The sequence below is a fragment of the Gymnodraco acuticeps genome, unplaced genomic scaffold (assembly GCF_902827175.1).
Source record: "Gymnodraco acuticeps unplaced genomic scaffold, fGymAcu1.1, whole genome shotgun sequence".
Lineage (NCBI taxonomy): Eukaryota > Metazoa > Chordata > Actinopteri > Perciformes > Bathydraconidae > Gymnodraco > Gymnodraco acuticeps.
The window spans coordinates 449,767-466,393 of record NW_022990908.1 but is presented as its reverse complement, the minus strand read 5'-3'; the positions used below and the strand labels follow the sequence as shown (position 1 = coordinate 466,393).

General features: G+C 39.0%; 1 protein-coding gene across 2 annotated transcripts in view; it reads right to left on the bottom strand.

Moving 5' to 3' along the window:
* Positions 1–16,627, bottom strand: part of b4galt2 (UDP-Gal:betaGlcNAc beta 1,4- galactosyltransferase, polypeptide 2) — a 164,237-nt gene that overhangs the window by 5,911 nt on the left and 141,699 nt on the right. The window contains exon 7 of one of the 2 annotated variants that reach the window (XM_034233877.1): positions 8,813–8,917. The exons of the other annotated variant lie outside the window; for it this stretch is intronic. Coding sequence (XP_034089768.1) covers positions 8,813–8,917 — 105 coding nt within the window. The remainder of the gene's footprint in view (positions 1–8,812; positions 8,918–16,627) is intronic. 2 annotated transcript variants of the gene reach the window in all.

Sequence of the window (16,627 nt, the reverse complement as noted above, 5' to 3'; positions counted from 1 at the left end):
ATCTTTAGATGAATCTATCAGAAAGCGGAGATTAGCTGTAAAATAATCCCTATAGACTAAAGAGGATATCAAATGCATCTACTCAATCTGTAGGCTACTATCGTTTCAAACCTTTTGGTCTCATTTATCTTACTTTTATTTCAGAGAGTTAGAGGGCGAGACAAAGACATTCCCCCCTACATATTAATTAGCCTGATTTTCAGACAGAGTGCTAACTGGGTTAAGTAAAGCTCTATTTCAATTCCACTGAGGGTCTCACAGGGAAACAAATCTGGTTTAAGTTCTCAACGATAGCTCGTCATTGCCGCTATTTTAGCTTTTTTCTGGTGTGGTGTAGTTTATTCTGAGCTGGCTCACCTGACCTTGTTGTAGAATAATGTATCAAAGGAATAATTACACATTTTGGGAGGACACATTTATGGAGAAAAAGTGTGTCCTCCCAAAATGTGTAATGTCCTTCAGAGAGACGAAGATCGATCAGCTGGTTAGCTTGACTTAGCAAACATAAAGGGGGAAACAGCTGGCCTGGCTCTGTCTGTTTTTACTTTTCTTCATCCTTTAATTTTGACACAATTGTTAATTTGAGCAATACAAACTTTTTTAAAACATAAAAATTAGGATCATAAGAGAAACAAACAAGCTAACCTTCCTCCAAAATATGTCTTTCTATCCATTATGAATAATCACGCAAACATAACAACTAGTAAACTGATGTTCTCCTCAAATTCAGGGGTCTTTCACCCAGAGAAGGACTTCGAGAAGCTCTGTTCAGCATATATCATGATAATGAAGAAGACACAGCTCAGTAATTATGAGAAACTAAAATCAATTCCCAATAAAATGTGTTCTTAAAAACATAATCTTTAACTCAATCACAGTGAAGAATAATTGCAATTATGCCTCGCACATAGCCTACGACAAACAGTTAGCCTATGATATGTGATTGCGTATTGAAGTTATTCTCCTTTTTGTTATGGACCAATCTTGGTGCTCCACCCCCTTTTTGCCAATGGTAACATGTGAACTACTAACAAAGCAACCTTAAGAGCTAAAATGAGGTATAACATGTTAATGTGGGTGCTTTAGATGTGCTTGAAAGTGGATTCTGTAACCAGACCAGCGCTATCCACTTGTTTCCCGTCTTTATCCTAAGCTAAGCTAACTGGCTTTTTGTAGTACTTCATAAGTATATTAAAGCTATCTGATTGGTTTGAATCCTACTTAAAGGACAGAAACAACTTTGTTTCTATAGGTAAATACACATCTGAGTTGACAAATATGACATGTGGGGTTCCTCAAGGCTCCATCTTGGGGCCTCTTCTCTTTAACATCTACATGCTACCACTGGCTCAGATAATGAAGAACAACAAAATAAGTTACCATAGCTATGCAGATGACACACACATTTACGTAACAATTTCACCAGGAGACTATGCTCCAATTCAAACACTGAGTAGTGCATTGAACAAATCAATGACTGGATGTGTCAGAACTTTCTCCAATTAAACAAAGATAAAACTGAGGTAATGGTTTTTGGAGCCAAGGCAGAACGTATAAAAGTTAGCGCTGAGCTTCAGTCTGCAATGTTCAAAACAACAGATAAAGCCAGAAATCTAGGTGTAGTCATGGACTCTGACCTGAGTTTCAACAGTCACATTAAAACAGTTACTAAATCAGCCTACTATCACCTAAAGAATATATCTAGGATTAAAAGACTAATGTCACAGCAGGATTTGGAAAAACTTGTCCATGCTTTTATCTTCAGTAGACTCGACTACTGCAATGGTGTCTTCACAGGTCTCACTAAAAAATCTATTAGGAAGCTGCAGCTAATTCAGAACGCTGCTGCTCGAGTCCTCACTAACACTAAGAAAGTGGATCACATCACTCCAGTTCTGAAGTCTTTACACTGGCTTCCTGTGTGTCAAAGAATAGATTTCAAAATACTGCTGCTGGTTTATAAAGCACTGAATGGTTTAGGCCCAAAATACATTTCTGACCTCCTGCTAAATTATGAACCATCCAGATCTCTCAGGTCTTCAGGGACTGGTCAGCTTTCTGTCCCCAGAGTCAGAACTAAACATGGAGAAGCAGCGTTCAGTTATTATGCTCCAAATATCTGGAACAAACTCCCAGAAACCTGCAGGTCCGCTGCAACTCTGACTACTTTTAAATCCAGGCTGAAGACTTTTCTTTTTGTCGCTGCTTTTAATTGAACTATTCATATCTTAGACTGCACTGTAACTTTTATCCATGTATTTTTTCTTTTAATGTTTATTTTATTAGCTTTTCTTTTTAATGACTGATTTTAAATGCCATTTTCTTAATCTCTTTCATTTTTTGTAAAGCACTTTGAATTGCCTTGTGTTGGAAAGTGCTATATAAATAAACTTGCCTTGCCTTGCCTTGCCTTGCCTTGATGTTAGTATTTCCCAAAACTTTAAACTATTCCTGAAATGGATTCTGAATGAGACAGTAAACTTAAAGTTATGTTCGTGGTAAATACAATATTACAGAAGCCAGACACACACCCTGTATCTGCACTGTCCCAGGAGGATAACATATTAATAGAATATTGAACTAAGTTACCGAGCGACCAATTCATTTGCAATGCATGAAGTGCTGTTTTCCAGATAAAAAGTGTGTGTGTGTGTGTGTGTGTGTGTGTGTGTGTGTGTGTGTGTGTGTGTGTGTGTGTGTGCAAACTGATACCCGCGGCTGGTGATGAACGTGCCTCTTTCTTAGTTCCGCTATCCCAATATCTCATTGCTATGCCAAACCAGCCTCTCAACGAAAGTGCTGTGAGAATGGACTCCTTTGTGAGAGTGTTTGCATTTTGAGTGAATGTGTATTTAAATATATACATATATATGTGCATGTGGATGTGTGTATGCTGTGCTATGATCTAGTAACATTCATCAAACAGTCGAGACAACGCCTCCCATAGTAAACTCAACATTACACGTGTGCTCCCGATAGACTCTTCTAAAAGGCTCAATCATTAATCTGAATCCAAACAGAAAGGCAACCCTGCACCTGAAGACAGAGAGTGGAAAGAGAAGCAGTGTATCTGTGTTATCGAGTGACAGGCCAACGTGTGTACAGCCTGAGAAGTAAACAGTTAAAAAAAAGAAGCTATTTCTCAAAGACACTGTAGTACTGTAGGTTGCTGCTGTAGATGAGAGGGATTTCAGGTTCACACTCATTCCTAATATTCAAAATATGTGAACATTAAACGGCCTCCGCACCGTATCGTTCAATGGAAGTTAGTCATAAACGGCAATGTTGATTAAAGTAAACCTGAAGTCATGTCTGTTGGCAAGTTCTTCAACGCCTAATCTTAGAGTAATCCAAAAACACACAAACGTTCTATAAAGTGATCTGGTAAATCTCTGACCTGTATCTGGAGTTCCTCAAGGAAGGGAGTGAGACATTAAAAACATTTCTGGAATATATCTTAACATCCTTTCTTTATACTACTTAAGTTTATATCAACCAACAACTTCAAAATGAGGATCTGTCTTTTTTTCTCCTTGCTGGTGCCACAATGTCGTATGGCAATGTCAGTTGATCAGTCTGTTTACATGACATTTGGCACAGACCACCTCAGGGTGAATTATTCATACTTCTGTGATCCAATCAAATTCCCCTTAGCATCATCATCAGGTCAATAGTTCAATGTGCCGATACTTCATCACCCTCAGCTGTAATGTTTAGTGCTATCAGCAAAAAGTACTACAAGGCTAATCAGCATGTTAGCATAGTCATTGTGTTTATATTAGCATGAACATGTGAGAGTGAAGCTCAAAGCACAGATTCCTAAAGTGTGATACCGTACTAACTTATCAGAGGGCTACCCTGGTTACTGACAACTAGTGATGTGTCGGTTGCGAACGAGCCGATTCGAACGAGGGGAACCGAGTCGTACTCGGTGAGAGCCGTTCTTGTTATCGTTCAATCGTTGGTCCGCACTCACTGCCTGCCAAAATCCACACGCCTTTTAAAAAGCTTGATTTTGTTCCCCAAACGTACTCTGTGAAGACCCGCCCCTACTCTGACTGGTAGGTTTCAGCACGAGGAGTGAGATGGGGTTGGTCTTAACGGAATACGCGAGAGAGAGAAGTCATAACAAGTGGTACAGGACAGGTAGACGACATGTTTTTCGGATGGGAACGTGAAAACGCAGCAGCATTTGGATGCATTTCAACCAAAACCCAGGCAGTGATAAAGCGCACCATTTGTAAAGGCAAAATATCCTTTAAAGCAGGGTCAACAAATAATATCCATCGCCACTTAAAAACACAGTATCTAATATTAAGAGTTGCATGAATTTCATTCAAGGCAAGGCAACTTTATTTACTTAACACATACAGAGGGTCAATTCAAAGTAGTACATTCACTGACATGGATGACATGGATATGGCCCCACCTTGTGTCATGTTTACAATGCAGATTATTGACATTAGGTCTGGCAATACACTCAATCATTATCCTGGTGATTATTTCGCAGATAAACCTAGTAACCCCGCCCCCTTTAAAAAACGTCTCTTTTGAACGGCTCTTTGAAAGGAACGGAGCCATAAGATTCGGCTCCCTTCAAAGAGCCATAATTCCCATCACTACTGACAACTCTACCTAATGTTTTCAATCATACAGAATATCAAATTATGTAAATGATGTCCATCAGAGAAATAAAAAAGCCCTCAAAGACTCTACCGAAAGAAATGGCAAAACCTTCCTCATGATGTTAAAAAGTTCTGAATGAAATGAGAATAGAGAATTTCCTCAACCCACACCACCTTGATAGAGCCACGATGCAGCCAATCTTCCTCACAAGCTCCCGATTATACATGCTCAGAAGTCAAAATACCACTTATTTTTAAAATAAAATCCTTTAAACCAACATTTCTAAGACACTATAATGAGTGTCCGTAAGGGCATCTTTTGAAAAAGCCGCTTGACCCGACTAATAGGCAGATATTTTCTGCCCTCTTGCTACAGTTATGAATAATGGATCAGCTTCAAATAAATAGCGTCCCTGTTGTTGCCACCTTTTATTTAGGAGGTCTAATGCACACAAAAGAGGGAGAGCAGAGCGACATCAGAGGAAAACAGAAATCGAGTATTACGCAGACAAACACACACTTTGTTTCTGTCTAGTGGCGGATAAATAGATTTTTGACAAAATAGACAAGTCCAAACATAGCCGGCTCCTATCTCCCTCTCCAACACACACAAAACAATTATGGATGACATATTACACAGGCCTGGTTATTTAAGACACATCTATGAGTTATTGCCGCCATTGAACAGTAGACTATAGATTTTTTGTTTAACTACTTCTAGATGGATGTCTGACATATCTTTAGTTTTGGCAGTAGCTTTTTGCAGGTAAACACATGTTCTGGTTAATTTGCACTCCTCTGCCCCCTGTACTGTATAAGAGGGTGGATTTGTATCTTTATCGCTTAGCACGGAAAGGGGCACACTGCAGGTGATTTGAAAAGTAGGCATTAGAAAATCGCTAAAAAGGTTTATAAATGTAGGACCAGAAGGTGAGCAGGGCTCTTTCCCTTCAAACATCTCAACCAATGTTATTTCCAGCCATATTTTAAATACTCAGTGTCTAATTGTCCTTCCTTCTACGCCGTGTGTAATGTTGGGGATTTTATATGTTAGCATAGCAAAGGGAACATAATAAGTAATAACATCAAAGTGCAGTCAGTAAAAGGTATGCACGTAAGGCCAGGATGTGAGCAACACTTCTCTGCTTCTTAGCAACCGAACACTTCTTGTTTCATCATCTTTTGAGATAAATAAGTCGCTGGTTGTTTCTTACAGAATCTGTTCCTATTAAAGCTTTCATTTCTTATATCAGTAATCATAATGTCATGGATCAAACTTGAAAGCATAATTTTATGGCTGAACAATGTGTTTTAAGAGTCACCTATGACATTAATTACACTGACTTTGTAATGAATAAAAGTGCCTTTACAAGAGTTCATAGACAGCTGCAATAAACACAGTTATGCTAAGCTTTTATGTATGATATGATTGCTTCAGTAAATTGATACCAAAGTACTAAGTTGTAATTACTAAATAAAATCAAGGTTTCAAGAAGTTTCCAAAATGGAAATGGTTGGGAATACTTTTCTCACACATATATAAGAGACTCAAGCAACACGTGTTAAGCGGCTGTATGCTAAATCTAAATAAAAAATGTCATAATGTGTTTGGCTGACGCTGCTCTCTCACACGAATCATTTTTAATCTTCTTATAAAACAATTTAGGAGCCGCAGCTACACTTGAAGTCGACTGTGAATACTGACGTTCAAAATGCTGTGATGTAATAATGTCACATGAGATCAAACTAAAACCATATTGAAGGAACAGAGATCACTATATCTGCTTTCTGCTGGAGCGGATATCGATTTCTGTGTTGAGAGGCATCGTTGCCTGGTCCATCGAGGCATACAAACTGGGCTCTTAGAGGAGAATAAACAGTGATAATCCACGTTTAAGCAGCTTAATGTGAGGTGCTATACTCCTGGTGATTAATGTGTCTAGAAGGGCTCATCTCTGCATATTGCTTCTCATTTATCAAACCATAAAATAACACATTTATAGGGAAAGCATTTTTTCATGTTTGTTCAAAAAGCAATTTAAATGCATGTAGCCAAAAGAGCAACACAAAAGCCTGTGGGCTGCATCTGTGGAAAGCCATTTTTGGTTTATTGAAAATAGTTTTGTCCTTTTTACATTTCCTTTTTTCATCTCTACCAATCTTTTAGTGGCCGGAAAAGCCGAGCTGTGTCCCTTGGAGAACTAGTTTTATTTACATTTAGCTCAGTCATGTGATACTTCTTGCATATTAAAGCCCCCTCCTTATCTGCAGCCAACATGCATCGCAGCAGACGCAGCCTAGTGTTGATATTTATGAAACTTGCATTTTAGTAGAAGGGCAATTTTTATAAATGCTGTGAATATAGGAAATTACAAGTGCATCTTTAAAATGCATGTATATTTTATTTATTTAACATGTCCATGTCTTTATGCATTTAAAAAGCCTCATGCATTAATCTTTTAGTATCCTGCTATGAGTGAAATGTTTTTATCATTCAGAGGAAAAATGCTGTAGGGTGATCTCAAACTCATCAAATAGAAACAATACCTCACTTATTGTTCCAGTTTCATCACCTTTTCTTTTAGCTTTATGCTCTAATTTACATTTGTCTTGGTTGATTCAATAGCAGCAGTAGTGATGGAATTAGTTTTACAGTATACATTTAGGGCAGAAGCTACCATTTCATGTTTTTCAAAGGGGTGGGGGATTTAAGAAACCTTGGGTGATGTAGCTCAAAACAGTATTTCTGACTCAATATACTTAAATACAAATATTCATAAAGGATTCTTTATTTTCTACCAGACAAAACCAGTATTCCTACCAGTGTGTAGAAGACACAGAAACAATGGACACATACATAACATATTACTGAATCATTGAGGAAAATTAGATACAATTGTATTATATTTTTTAAATTCCCCCCCACCTTAGCATAAGTATTGCATATTTGATTATATTATTATTAAGTGTGAAGTTTTCCCTTAGGAGCTGCTCAGTGAATAATAGCAGGAGCGATGGACTAACATTGCGTAGCTCTCAGGTGTGAACTGTGAATGAGCACAAAGTGAGCGTTGAAATTGCTATAACAAGGCGAAGGCTTCTCATATAATCATCTTAGAGGTTTTAAAATGTATTTAACATGTGATTTTAGCTGTGGCGAACCGTCAGGGCCTTCAAGGTATTCAGAGAATACCCTGGAACACTCAGATAAAACAAACAAAAATTCGATTTAATTATATAAATAAAATGTATATAAAATGAATAAATGAGAATCGTATCTGTGTTGTTGATCTGTAATATTACAGTGTTACGTTGATTTGTAGCAAATGGGCGTATTCTTTCAGAGTTTCGCTCGGTTCCAGGGTATTCTAGAAGGCCCGCTAGTTAACTGGCTCGAGACAGAGGAGATGAATGCGACGAAGCAATTCATGCCGTTTTATTGTTTTTAACGTTGAAATGACAAGTGCAACAGGTGAAGATGAAGTTGTTGCGGAATTGTTGTGAGTACCCTTTTCACGACGACAATTCAGTGAAAAGACATTATCATGCCGCGGAGGGGGGGCGGCGGGGGGTGTGTGTGTCTACCGAAGGTCCAGTTGTGATAGACACGGTTAGCCACTGGATTTTAGCAACATTGGACAGAATAGAAGCAGATAATGTTGACAAAGAACCGAGAAATATTTACGAACCTGTTTTATATCTTGATCATATATTAATAATAATAATAATAATGCATTACATTTTTTATTAGAGCGCTTTTACAGGTGCTCAAAGCGCTTTACAAGTACACATTACACATATTAGACATTAGAGTCATTACTGCGGACATTACCCACAGGAGCAAATGCGGGTAAAGTGTCTTGCCCAAGGTCTTGCCTGACGCAGTGGCGGGATTCGAACTGGAGTTCACCAGCGCCCCTTGATCTGATGACCAACGCTCTAACCACTGCGCCAAAACCGCCCTAATATATTGCCTGTGTTGCTCATGTTTCGGCATATTTATCTAGCTATCTCTAATTATAAATGCGTGTTATTGATAGTGTGCCCTTTGCCGCGCAACATAATGATAATTCTCTCACATGGCGATGAAACATTTGGAAAGAAACATCTGAACTGTGTAGCTTTGAGACAAAAGCGGCGCGATCGATCCAAATGCCCCAGAAAGAGTTTGGACAATGATGCAGTACCTCTGTGGGTTCGGCTCGTTGTGTTTGTCTCTCTCGTGTTTAATCATTCTGTAGCGGCCGATGCGAACGTCTGGCCTGGACACCTTCATCCCATTCAGAGTGATCCTGCAACACACACAGATACAACATCTGTTAAGGGAAACAGGGAAACAGGGAAATGAACCCAATTAAAGAGACAACGAGAGAGATGATAAATAGAGTCAGAATAAAAGAAAAAGCAACAGGACGTGGAGAGGGATACCACTTTTATGTTTCATGAGGAAATAAGTAGGTCTGAAGCTAATTGTTTCATTATCCATAAATATGTCTGTTTTTCAAGTAAATGTATTATTTATTGTCAGAAAACAGAGAAAAAGGCCATCATGATAGAACAAGTGATAGGACTGCAACAATCATTTATTTTCATTAGCAATTCATACATGTATGGCAATAATCTTTTTATTCATTTATAAATCCTTTGGTGATCAGAAAACAGACAAATTCAAGACATTCACTGTTACAAAAATAAAAAGCCCAATATGATGTCTTTAAATAGCTTGTTATCCAACCAGTAGTCCAACACATGAAAACATCTGCAAATCACGGCTGGATTCTGAAGGTGTTGCCTTTAAATCTGCGTTTTTATACCTGCACGGATTCAGGGTATGTCGCTAATAACACCAAATAATATGTATTTTCCTGCAGCTGCTAATGGTCTAGCAATATTGCATTCCTTCTTATGATTGCATTTGCCCTAAAGAGTGCATATCCGAAATGCCCCCAAAAACAGAACAACTATAAACAATACCTCGTAAAAATGCACAAAGAACCCGAGACCCCTCATGGCTCTTACTGAAAACAAATAAAATAAAAAGGGAGAAAGAACTATGATCAGAGACTCATTAAGAAACACATTGCTCAAGTTCAGAGGCGGACACCAGCTGGGGATTTGCAGTGTGTTTCAGTTCAAACAAAGCATAACATCACAACTCAGACAACAGCTGCAAAGTTGTACTACCACTAAGATGCAATACAAGGGCAAATCTGCACAGAGATTTATATCTAATGCTACAACAAATGGAGTATGGGCTTGAACAACAGATCTGTTCCACATAAAGCCTGAGTTAAACCCAGGGGTTAACAGAGGCATTCATACCTGCAATGATATAAAGGAGAGTGCATGTGTGTACAGAATTTGTATTTGTTGCAATGCTCTGATTCGTTTAGTAATCTCTCTGTCTGAAAAAGCATCCATGCCTGATATTGCTCCTCAACAACTGCCCGTCTATTCAACACTGACAAAGCCTCCTCTTGTTTCAAAACTCCTCGCTTCCTCCCTCTTCAGCCATCTTATCGCTTCTCCTTTTTTGAATTATTTACCACCACCTTTTCTATCTGTCTCTCCTTTTTCATAATTTCTTTATATTCTCTTCTTTCATTTCCTCTCCTATCTCCACTTCTCTCTTTTTTTGGGCAAATGTTTAAGCGTCCTGAAGGTAATAGCTGGTATTTTAGGCTAATAGAAGGTCAAAGATTTAGCATTTATTAGCAGTAGCATGGTTCAAACGTGAGGATACAAGTAATGGACCGTGTAAGCTCAATTGCCCTTCTCAGGATAGTAATCTGAATTTGAGCTTCAGAGGGGTTGGTCGACATGTTTTTGAAATTTGTACAGAAGCTATAGCAAGTTAGCTTCGAGACTCGTTGCTACACTGCGCTAACAGACAGCTAGCACTAGCTACAACATATTGTACAAAACATGAACTTTGTGTCAATCTTCTCATGTAAATCTATTTTGCAAAATGTTATGCTATTTATACAATCACTTAGCTTTAGCATTGTTTTACTTTTGAGAGAGCAAGGCTAGCTAGTTTCCCCTTGCTTTATGTTTAGCTTAGCCAAGTAACCCAGTCTCACGGCATTTTGTGTTATAGTCACGAAATTAATTTAATCTATTGATTCGTGTTCACCAACACGATTTTTGCATTTTTTTCGTGTCACACAGAACGATTTTAAAAGCAATGTATTTCTATTGGTAGTATGTTTCGTGCCTGCACCACGTCTTTTTGTCCGGTCGGGTCTTGGAAGACCAGAAGCTGTGTGGTTCATAAAAACATGTTCTTACCCTAAGCCTAACCCTTTTATTTAAAATTGTATAATGTCTGAGTTTTTTTGCCATCAGTGAGGAAAATAAATGGGGCTCAGAGCCTAACCTAAAAAAACAAAAAATGTCCTTCTAATTTGTTATTATTTGTTGCAGGCACGAAACACACATATAAATACATTGCTTCTAAAATCGTTCTGTGTCAGAATACTGAAATCTGTATTTTTTAAATCTCTTTTTCCTTCAAATTTGTTATTATTTACATTGCTTTTGAAATCGTTCAGTGTGATACGAAAAAAATGCGAAAATCGTGTTGGTGAACACGAATCAATAGATTAATTTCGTGACTATAACACAAAATGCAGTGAGACTGTGTTGCTATTTAGGCTAATATGAATACTTGCATGTGTAAGTACATGGATTCAGGTATTGTGTTTGTGTGTGCTGGTGCACATCTGTATCCTCTTGTGCGTACGTGTCTATATTTAGCTATACAGTATGTAGATAAGCATGTTTGTTGGCCTATATTAATTGTCAACACAATATGCTATAAATCGTTTTTGGTTTAATTATTATAAAACATTGAACACTATTTAAATATTTCTCAGCACTGTATGTCTTTTCTTACAAACATTTTCCTTTTCAGCTTATTTGTTTGCTTCTTCCTCCTCTCCTCTGTTCTTTCTATCTCTCTCCTTAGTCAAAGCTTTTTTCTTTTAACCTTCCTCCACCTCTTCATCCTCCTCCTTTTATCCCTCCTCTCTTCTGCTATACAAACCAGTGAAATGTAAATAATCCAGAATGTAGCCATGTGCTATCAAAAGCACATCAAGCAAAACCAAAACTGCATAAAAACAACCCTCCCATAAATAAATGCATTTGAAAACTAAATAACACATCTTCCCTCCCTCTCTCATGTTCCAGTGACTTTGCTGACTTGACACATGCATAGAAGGCTGCCTTTTGTCGGTGTGTCTGCGCGTGCACATGAAAGCAAGCATGCATTTGCATAATTTAGAGATTTATTATGGTGCAAATAATGTGAGCCAGAGTGAGCTAGCCAGCCCTCTCCTTCACTTCCTCAGCTTTTTAGTGCAGTGAGCTTAGTTATGCATTATGCACAGTTCTGCATCTTTATAATAATCTTCTTTGTGCCGTTGCCCTGCAGAGTGTGAGGCTTGACTCTGGTGATATCAGCTAGAAATTTGAATCCGTCCGTCTTCATCAGATTCAGTATGAACTCAAAATAACAAATTTAATTAAAGCTACTTTGAGCACATCAGCAATCTTCTTTGCTTAGTTTGAACCATTTGAGGTTTGCTGTGTTTTGACTTTCGATGAGACTTTTGCTGTGGTGTAAGAAGTAGGATTTAGATCATCACAAGAGAAAGACCTGCAAATGAAGTCCTACATTACATTTAATTTGGTCGCCTGTGATGGTTAAGTATCCACTTGTGTGCATGTGTTGTGGTTGTCTGCAAGAAGTTGTCATGAATTGACTTCATTTGAAGTTCTGAGCCAAAACACACCTTTTAGAACGTGTTTGTTTTAACTGGAAGATCAAATGTGCTCATTAATGAATCAATAATCTGTGTAGTGAAGGATTAAAGCACTTTCAAGTCTGTGTGACCACATTTTAGTGTTTGAAAAGCTCAAGCTTCTGAAGGGATGGTCATCTAGATTGTAACACTTCAAGCATCCCAGTGTTGTCAAATATTGGTGTTTAATAAAATATTGGTGAGGAAATGGAAGCAGTCTTCGGTCTTCTCAAACATATCTTGATCAGAGTGTGTTTGCTTATGTAAAACATAATCAGAGCTTCTACAAAATCTGTATCCTTACTACTGCATCTCTGCCTGCATTCAAAAAATGCATTTTGAAAGTCTCATTAAACCCTCCCTGAGGGTGGGCTGTCTCTCCATCTCGTCATGTGTCAATACGACACTTGTCATGATGATTACAGGCAAGTCCAAGTTTCTTGTACACAAAAAGAAACACACACACAAAAAAAGCTGTTATTATTCCACACATGCACATGCTCTAATACACTCACATATTGTTTGATAAATGAAGCTCAGGGTTTTAGGTCTAATAAGGTTTCAGAGGGACACTTTGAAACCAGACGAAAACTGTCTAAAATAAACATCCACTGTGGCTGTGACCTTGTAGGTGTGCTTTTGTCTATGCATATGTGTGTTGTAATGAGCTGTGAAGTAACCAATCAACTGGCTTCTCTTTATTCCTGTAGACAGCAAAGAATGTTGTCCTTGACCAAAACTAAAATATAGCTGGAGCACCAACACACACTTGCTTACACACACTCTCAACAACACATCAGTGCAGTCATTATTTCCCCCTCCTCTGACAGGCGTGACATCGCAGTGTGAACATTATGTAAGGGACGGGACACTGAGGATACAGCGGAGCTGCAGGATGGAAAGCTTTAGTGTTCCCCAGTGTGATGTATATAATCCCGAGCCGACACATAAGACAGCCACCTCCACTGAAACACAGCGGGTGGGTGGCTGCTGTGAAATGTGTTACTTTGGGGTACCCTCAAGCAAAACTGTTTTTTTGAGAATCAAGTCAATACCACTTGGAGCAGTAGGGTAAAATAACATTTAGACAGAAGTTAACTACCCTGATTTTCTTGGTCAGGATAACAGATCCATGCTACTTGCTTATATATATATTTATATCTACATATCAGGCAAACACATTCTACGCTGAATGGGACCATAATACCATGATTATGGTGGATGCTGGATTTGAAAGATAATGCTCATTTACCCATCCATAATGCATCTTTCTGTGAAGACTGAAAGAAAGTGAAAGTGTTATCATTTAGGCAAAAGCCTTTCAATGTAATTCAATCCAGCAATTACCTCTTTAAAACAGATAGAAGATGTCAGTCTTCTCTTTAAAGGTTGGTGTTTACACTGTATACGATAGGTGTCCAATAGATATTGCAAACCAAACATTTCATACTTCTGCTGCAGGGAGATATCTTTAAGGCTTATATAAGGCTATTTTGTTCTGAAAGGCTCCACAAAGACTTGGTATTGAACGTATTGTCTACTTAAATAAAATAGGCAACTTGTCCATTAAAGCTGCCAGCTGTCCAGAACTTCAGCCTCCTATCTCACCATTAATAGGATATACCATGAAAAGTTGCATTAGACGCCTGATTCTGAGAATTGTGTGTGTGTGCGTGTGTATCCAGACCAGTGTCCAAACTGCTATGGTCTGTAATACTACACGCACGCACACACACACACACACACACACACACACACACACACACACACACACACACACACACACACACACACACACACACACACACACACACCACACACACACACACACACACACACACACACACACACACACACACACACACCACACACACACACACACACACACACACACACACACACACACACACACACACACACACACACACACACACACACACACACACACACACACACACAATAGACTTACTGGATCGGATTAATCAGGCATTTCTCCAGCTCTCCTCTTTTATTCCCACCAGTGGAGTTAATTGCATTAGAGCACTGGAGTGGAGGAGGAATGGGAGCTAAGTCTGAGAAATTAGATGGGAGAGAAAGAAGAGGAGGAGTAGGAGGAGGAGTGGGTGGTGGTGATGATGACGGTGGTGGTAGTGTGTGAAGAAGCTATGCACAGCAGAGAGAAAGTAATAGAAAGTAAGGTGTGTGGGTGTGAGCAGGAGAGAAGATCTCTATCGCAGCAGGAACACATCTGGGTGCTAAACAGAGCAATACACGTTCAAATGGCCTGTCGTCTGTTTCTCTAAACACAGACTGATGCGTGCTTTTAATAAAAAAGGGTTGTTCAATTACACTGAAATAAAAGATAATATCTGAAAATCATGAGACATGAGCAAGGAAGACTAATCAGTCAATCTGAATGCTCAAGAAAACCACTGTAAAGAAAAATATATATATTTCAAGGGCAAATATATTTCAATAGGAAGGAAAACAAATCTGTTGTTCCTTTTTTTTCAAGAATTAGATCCTTAAAAGATCCCTGAACAATCCATATGAATCTGCAGCAGTTTCCACTCACTGACAGTCACATTATACAAATATTCACAGGTAGGCTTCATTTTCTGCAGGAAAAAGCTGAATATGATGACTTTGGGTCAGTTTCTGGCAGCGCTTCCTAACATGTGGGTTTCCTGTCCCAGCAGCTGCTGACTGTGGCGGTTTTTCCGGTCCCTACCTGCAGCTCAATGCTTCATTTCTCTCACCCTTTCCCTCCCTCTTTCTTCTTTCTCCCTCTCCACTTGTTTCTCATTTTCTTCCTGAGCACCTTCCACCTTTCCAAGCCTCCCCTTGCCTCGCTGTACTTGATGTTTCTATTAGTGCATCCCTCATTATTGTGCCCTCTGATACATTCCCACAAAGAGGGAGCATGAGAGGATGAAATAGTAGTAGTGGTTTTGAACTCGAAAAAGATCTTGCCCCTACTACTGGAGGAAATAGATTGAAAGGAAACACTTCAGATCATTGGGAGCCATTGGAATAGATCCCACAGAGCTTTTGTTCAGTATCGATATTCATCAGTAACAGATTAACCCAGCTTCCCCAAATGTCTTTCTTTTTGGTGTCTATATACGCCGGGATCCGGAGTCATGGATGATCCTGCGCTCCTCTGTCCTGGATCGCGAGCCCTGGATCTTGAGTCGTTGCTGTGGTCCTGGATCATAGGTCCTGGATGGATATCCTCGTGGATTCATCTTCCTATTATACACACATGCATTTCCAAACATTTGGACTACCTATGTTGCAAATGTATTATCTTTTCAATTTACACACGGCATCTATTGCACGTCTGTCTGTCCTGGGAGAGGGATCCCTCCTCTGTTGCTCTCCCTGAGGTTTCTCCCATTTTTCCCTTTAAACTGTGGGTTTTCTCCGGAAGTTTTTCCTTGTACGATGTGAGGGTCTAAGGATAGAGGGTGTCGTATTGTCATACTGATATTTTGTACAAACTGTAAAGTCCACTGAGACAAATGTAACATTTGTGATATTGGGCTATATAAATAAACATTGATTGATTGATTGATTGAGTAACACATGTAGTGTGACCAAATGTTAGAAAACACAATTGGCCTCAATTAATTCAAAAATATATAAGTTGGGACTCAATACTTATATTGATCCGCCCTAGTTTTTCCATCGTGTCTTGCATTTGTCTCTTTAAAAAGGGCCTAATAGAGCTCTTTAAAAAATATATAAATGAAGTGGAGAGAGAAACACACACATAGAAATATGAAAATACAATATGATTGATGGTGAGGCAAGCGTAGCCATCCAGAAAAAAAGGAGAAAGAAAGATCTAACAAGGGATTTGAGACTTTCCACAGTGTTTTCTGAAATGACCCGAGGGTGGAGACCTCCTCAAACAGAAGGTACGATTTAACTCATCAAAGACTCAGTATCCTCTACGTGTCAAGCCAGAAATATCCTGACTCTAACAGCATTGTCAAGGCTTCCCAGAAACACTTGCGGTTGTGCGGAGTGTTTGTGTTGAAGTCTGGTCTGCTATGGAAGCCCCTGGGACAGGTACAGTTTCTGCCCAAGGCGACTGCTGCAAGTAACCCCTTCCCCTTTCTGCTCCTCTCTCTTTTTAATATCCAACAGTGTTTTTAGACAGTGGTGGGAGTGGGTTAAAGTGGCGCT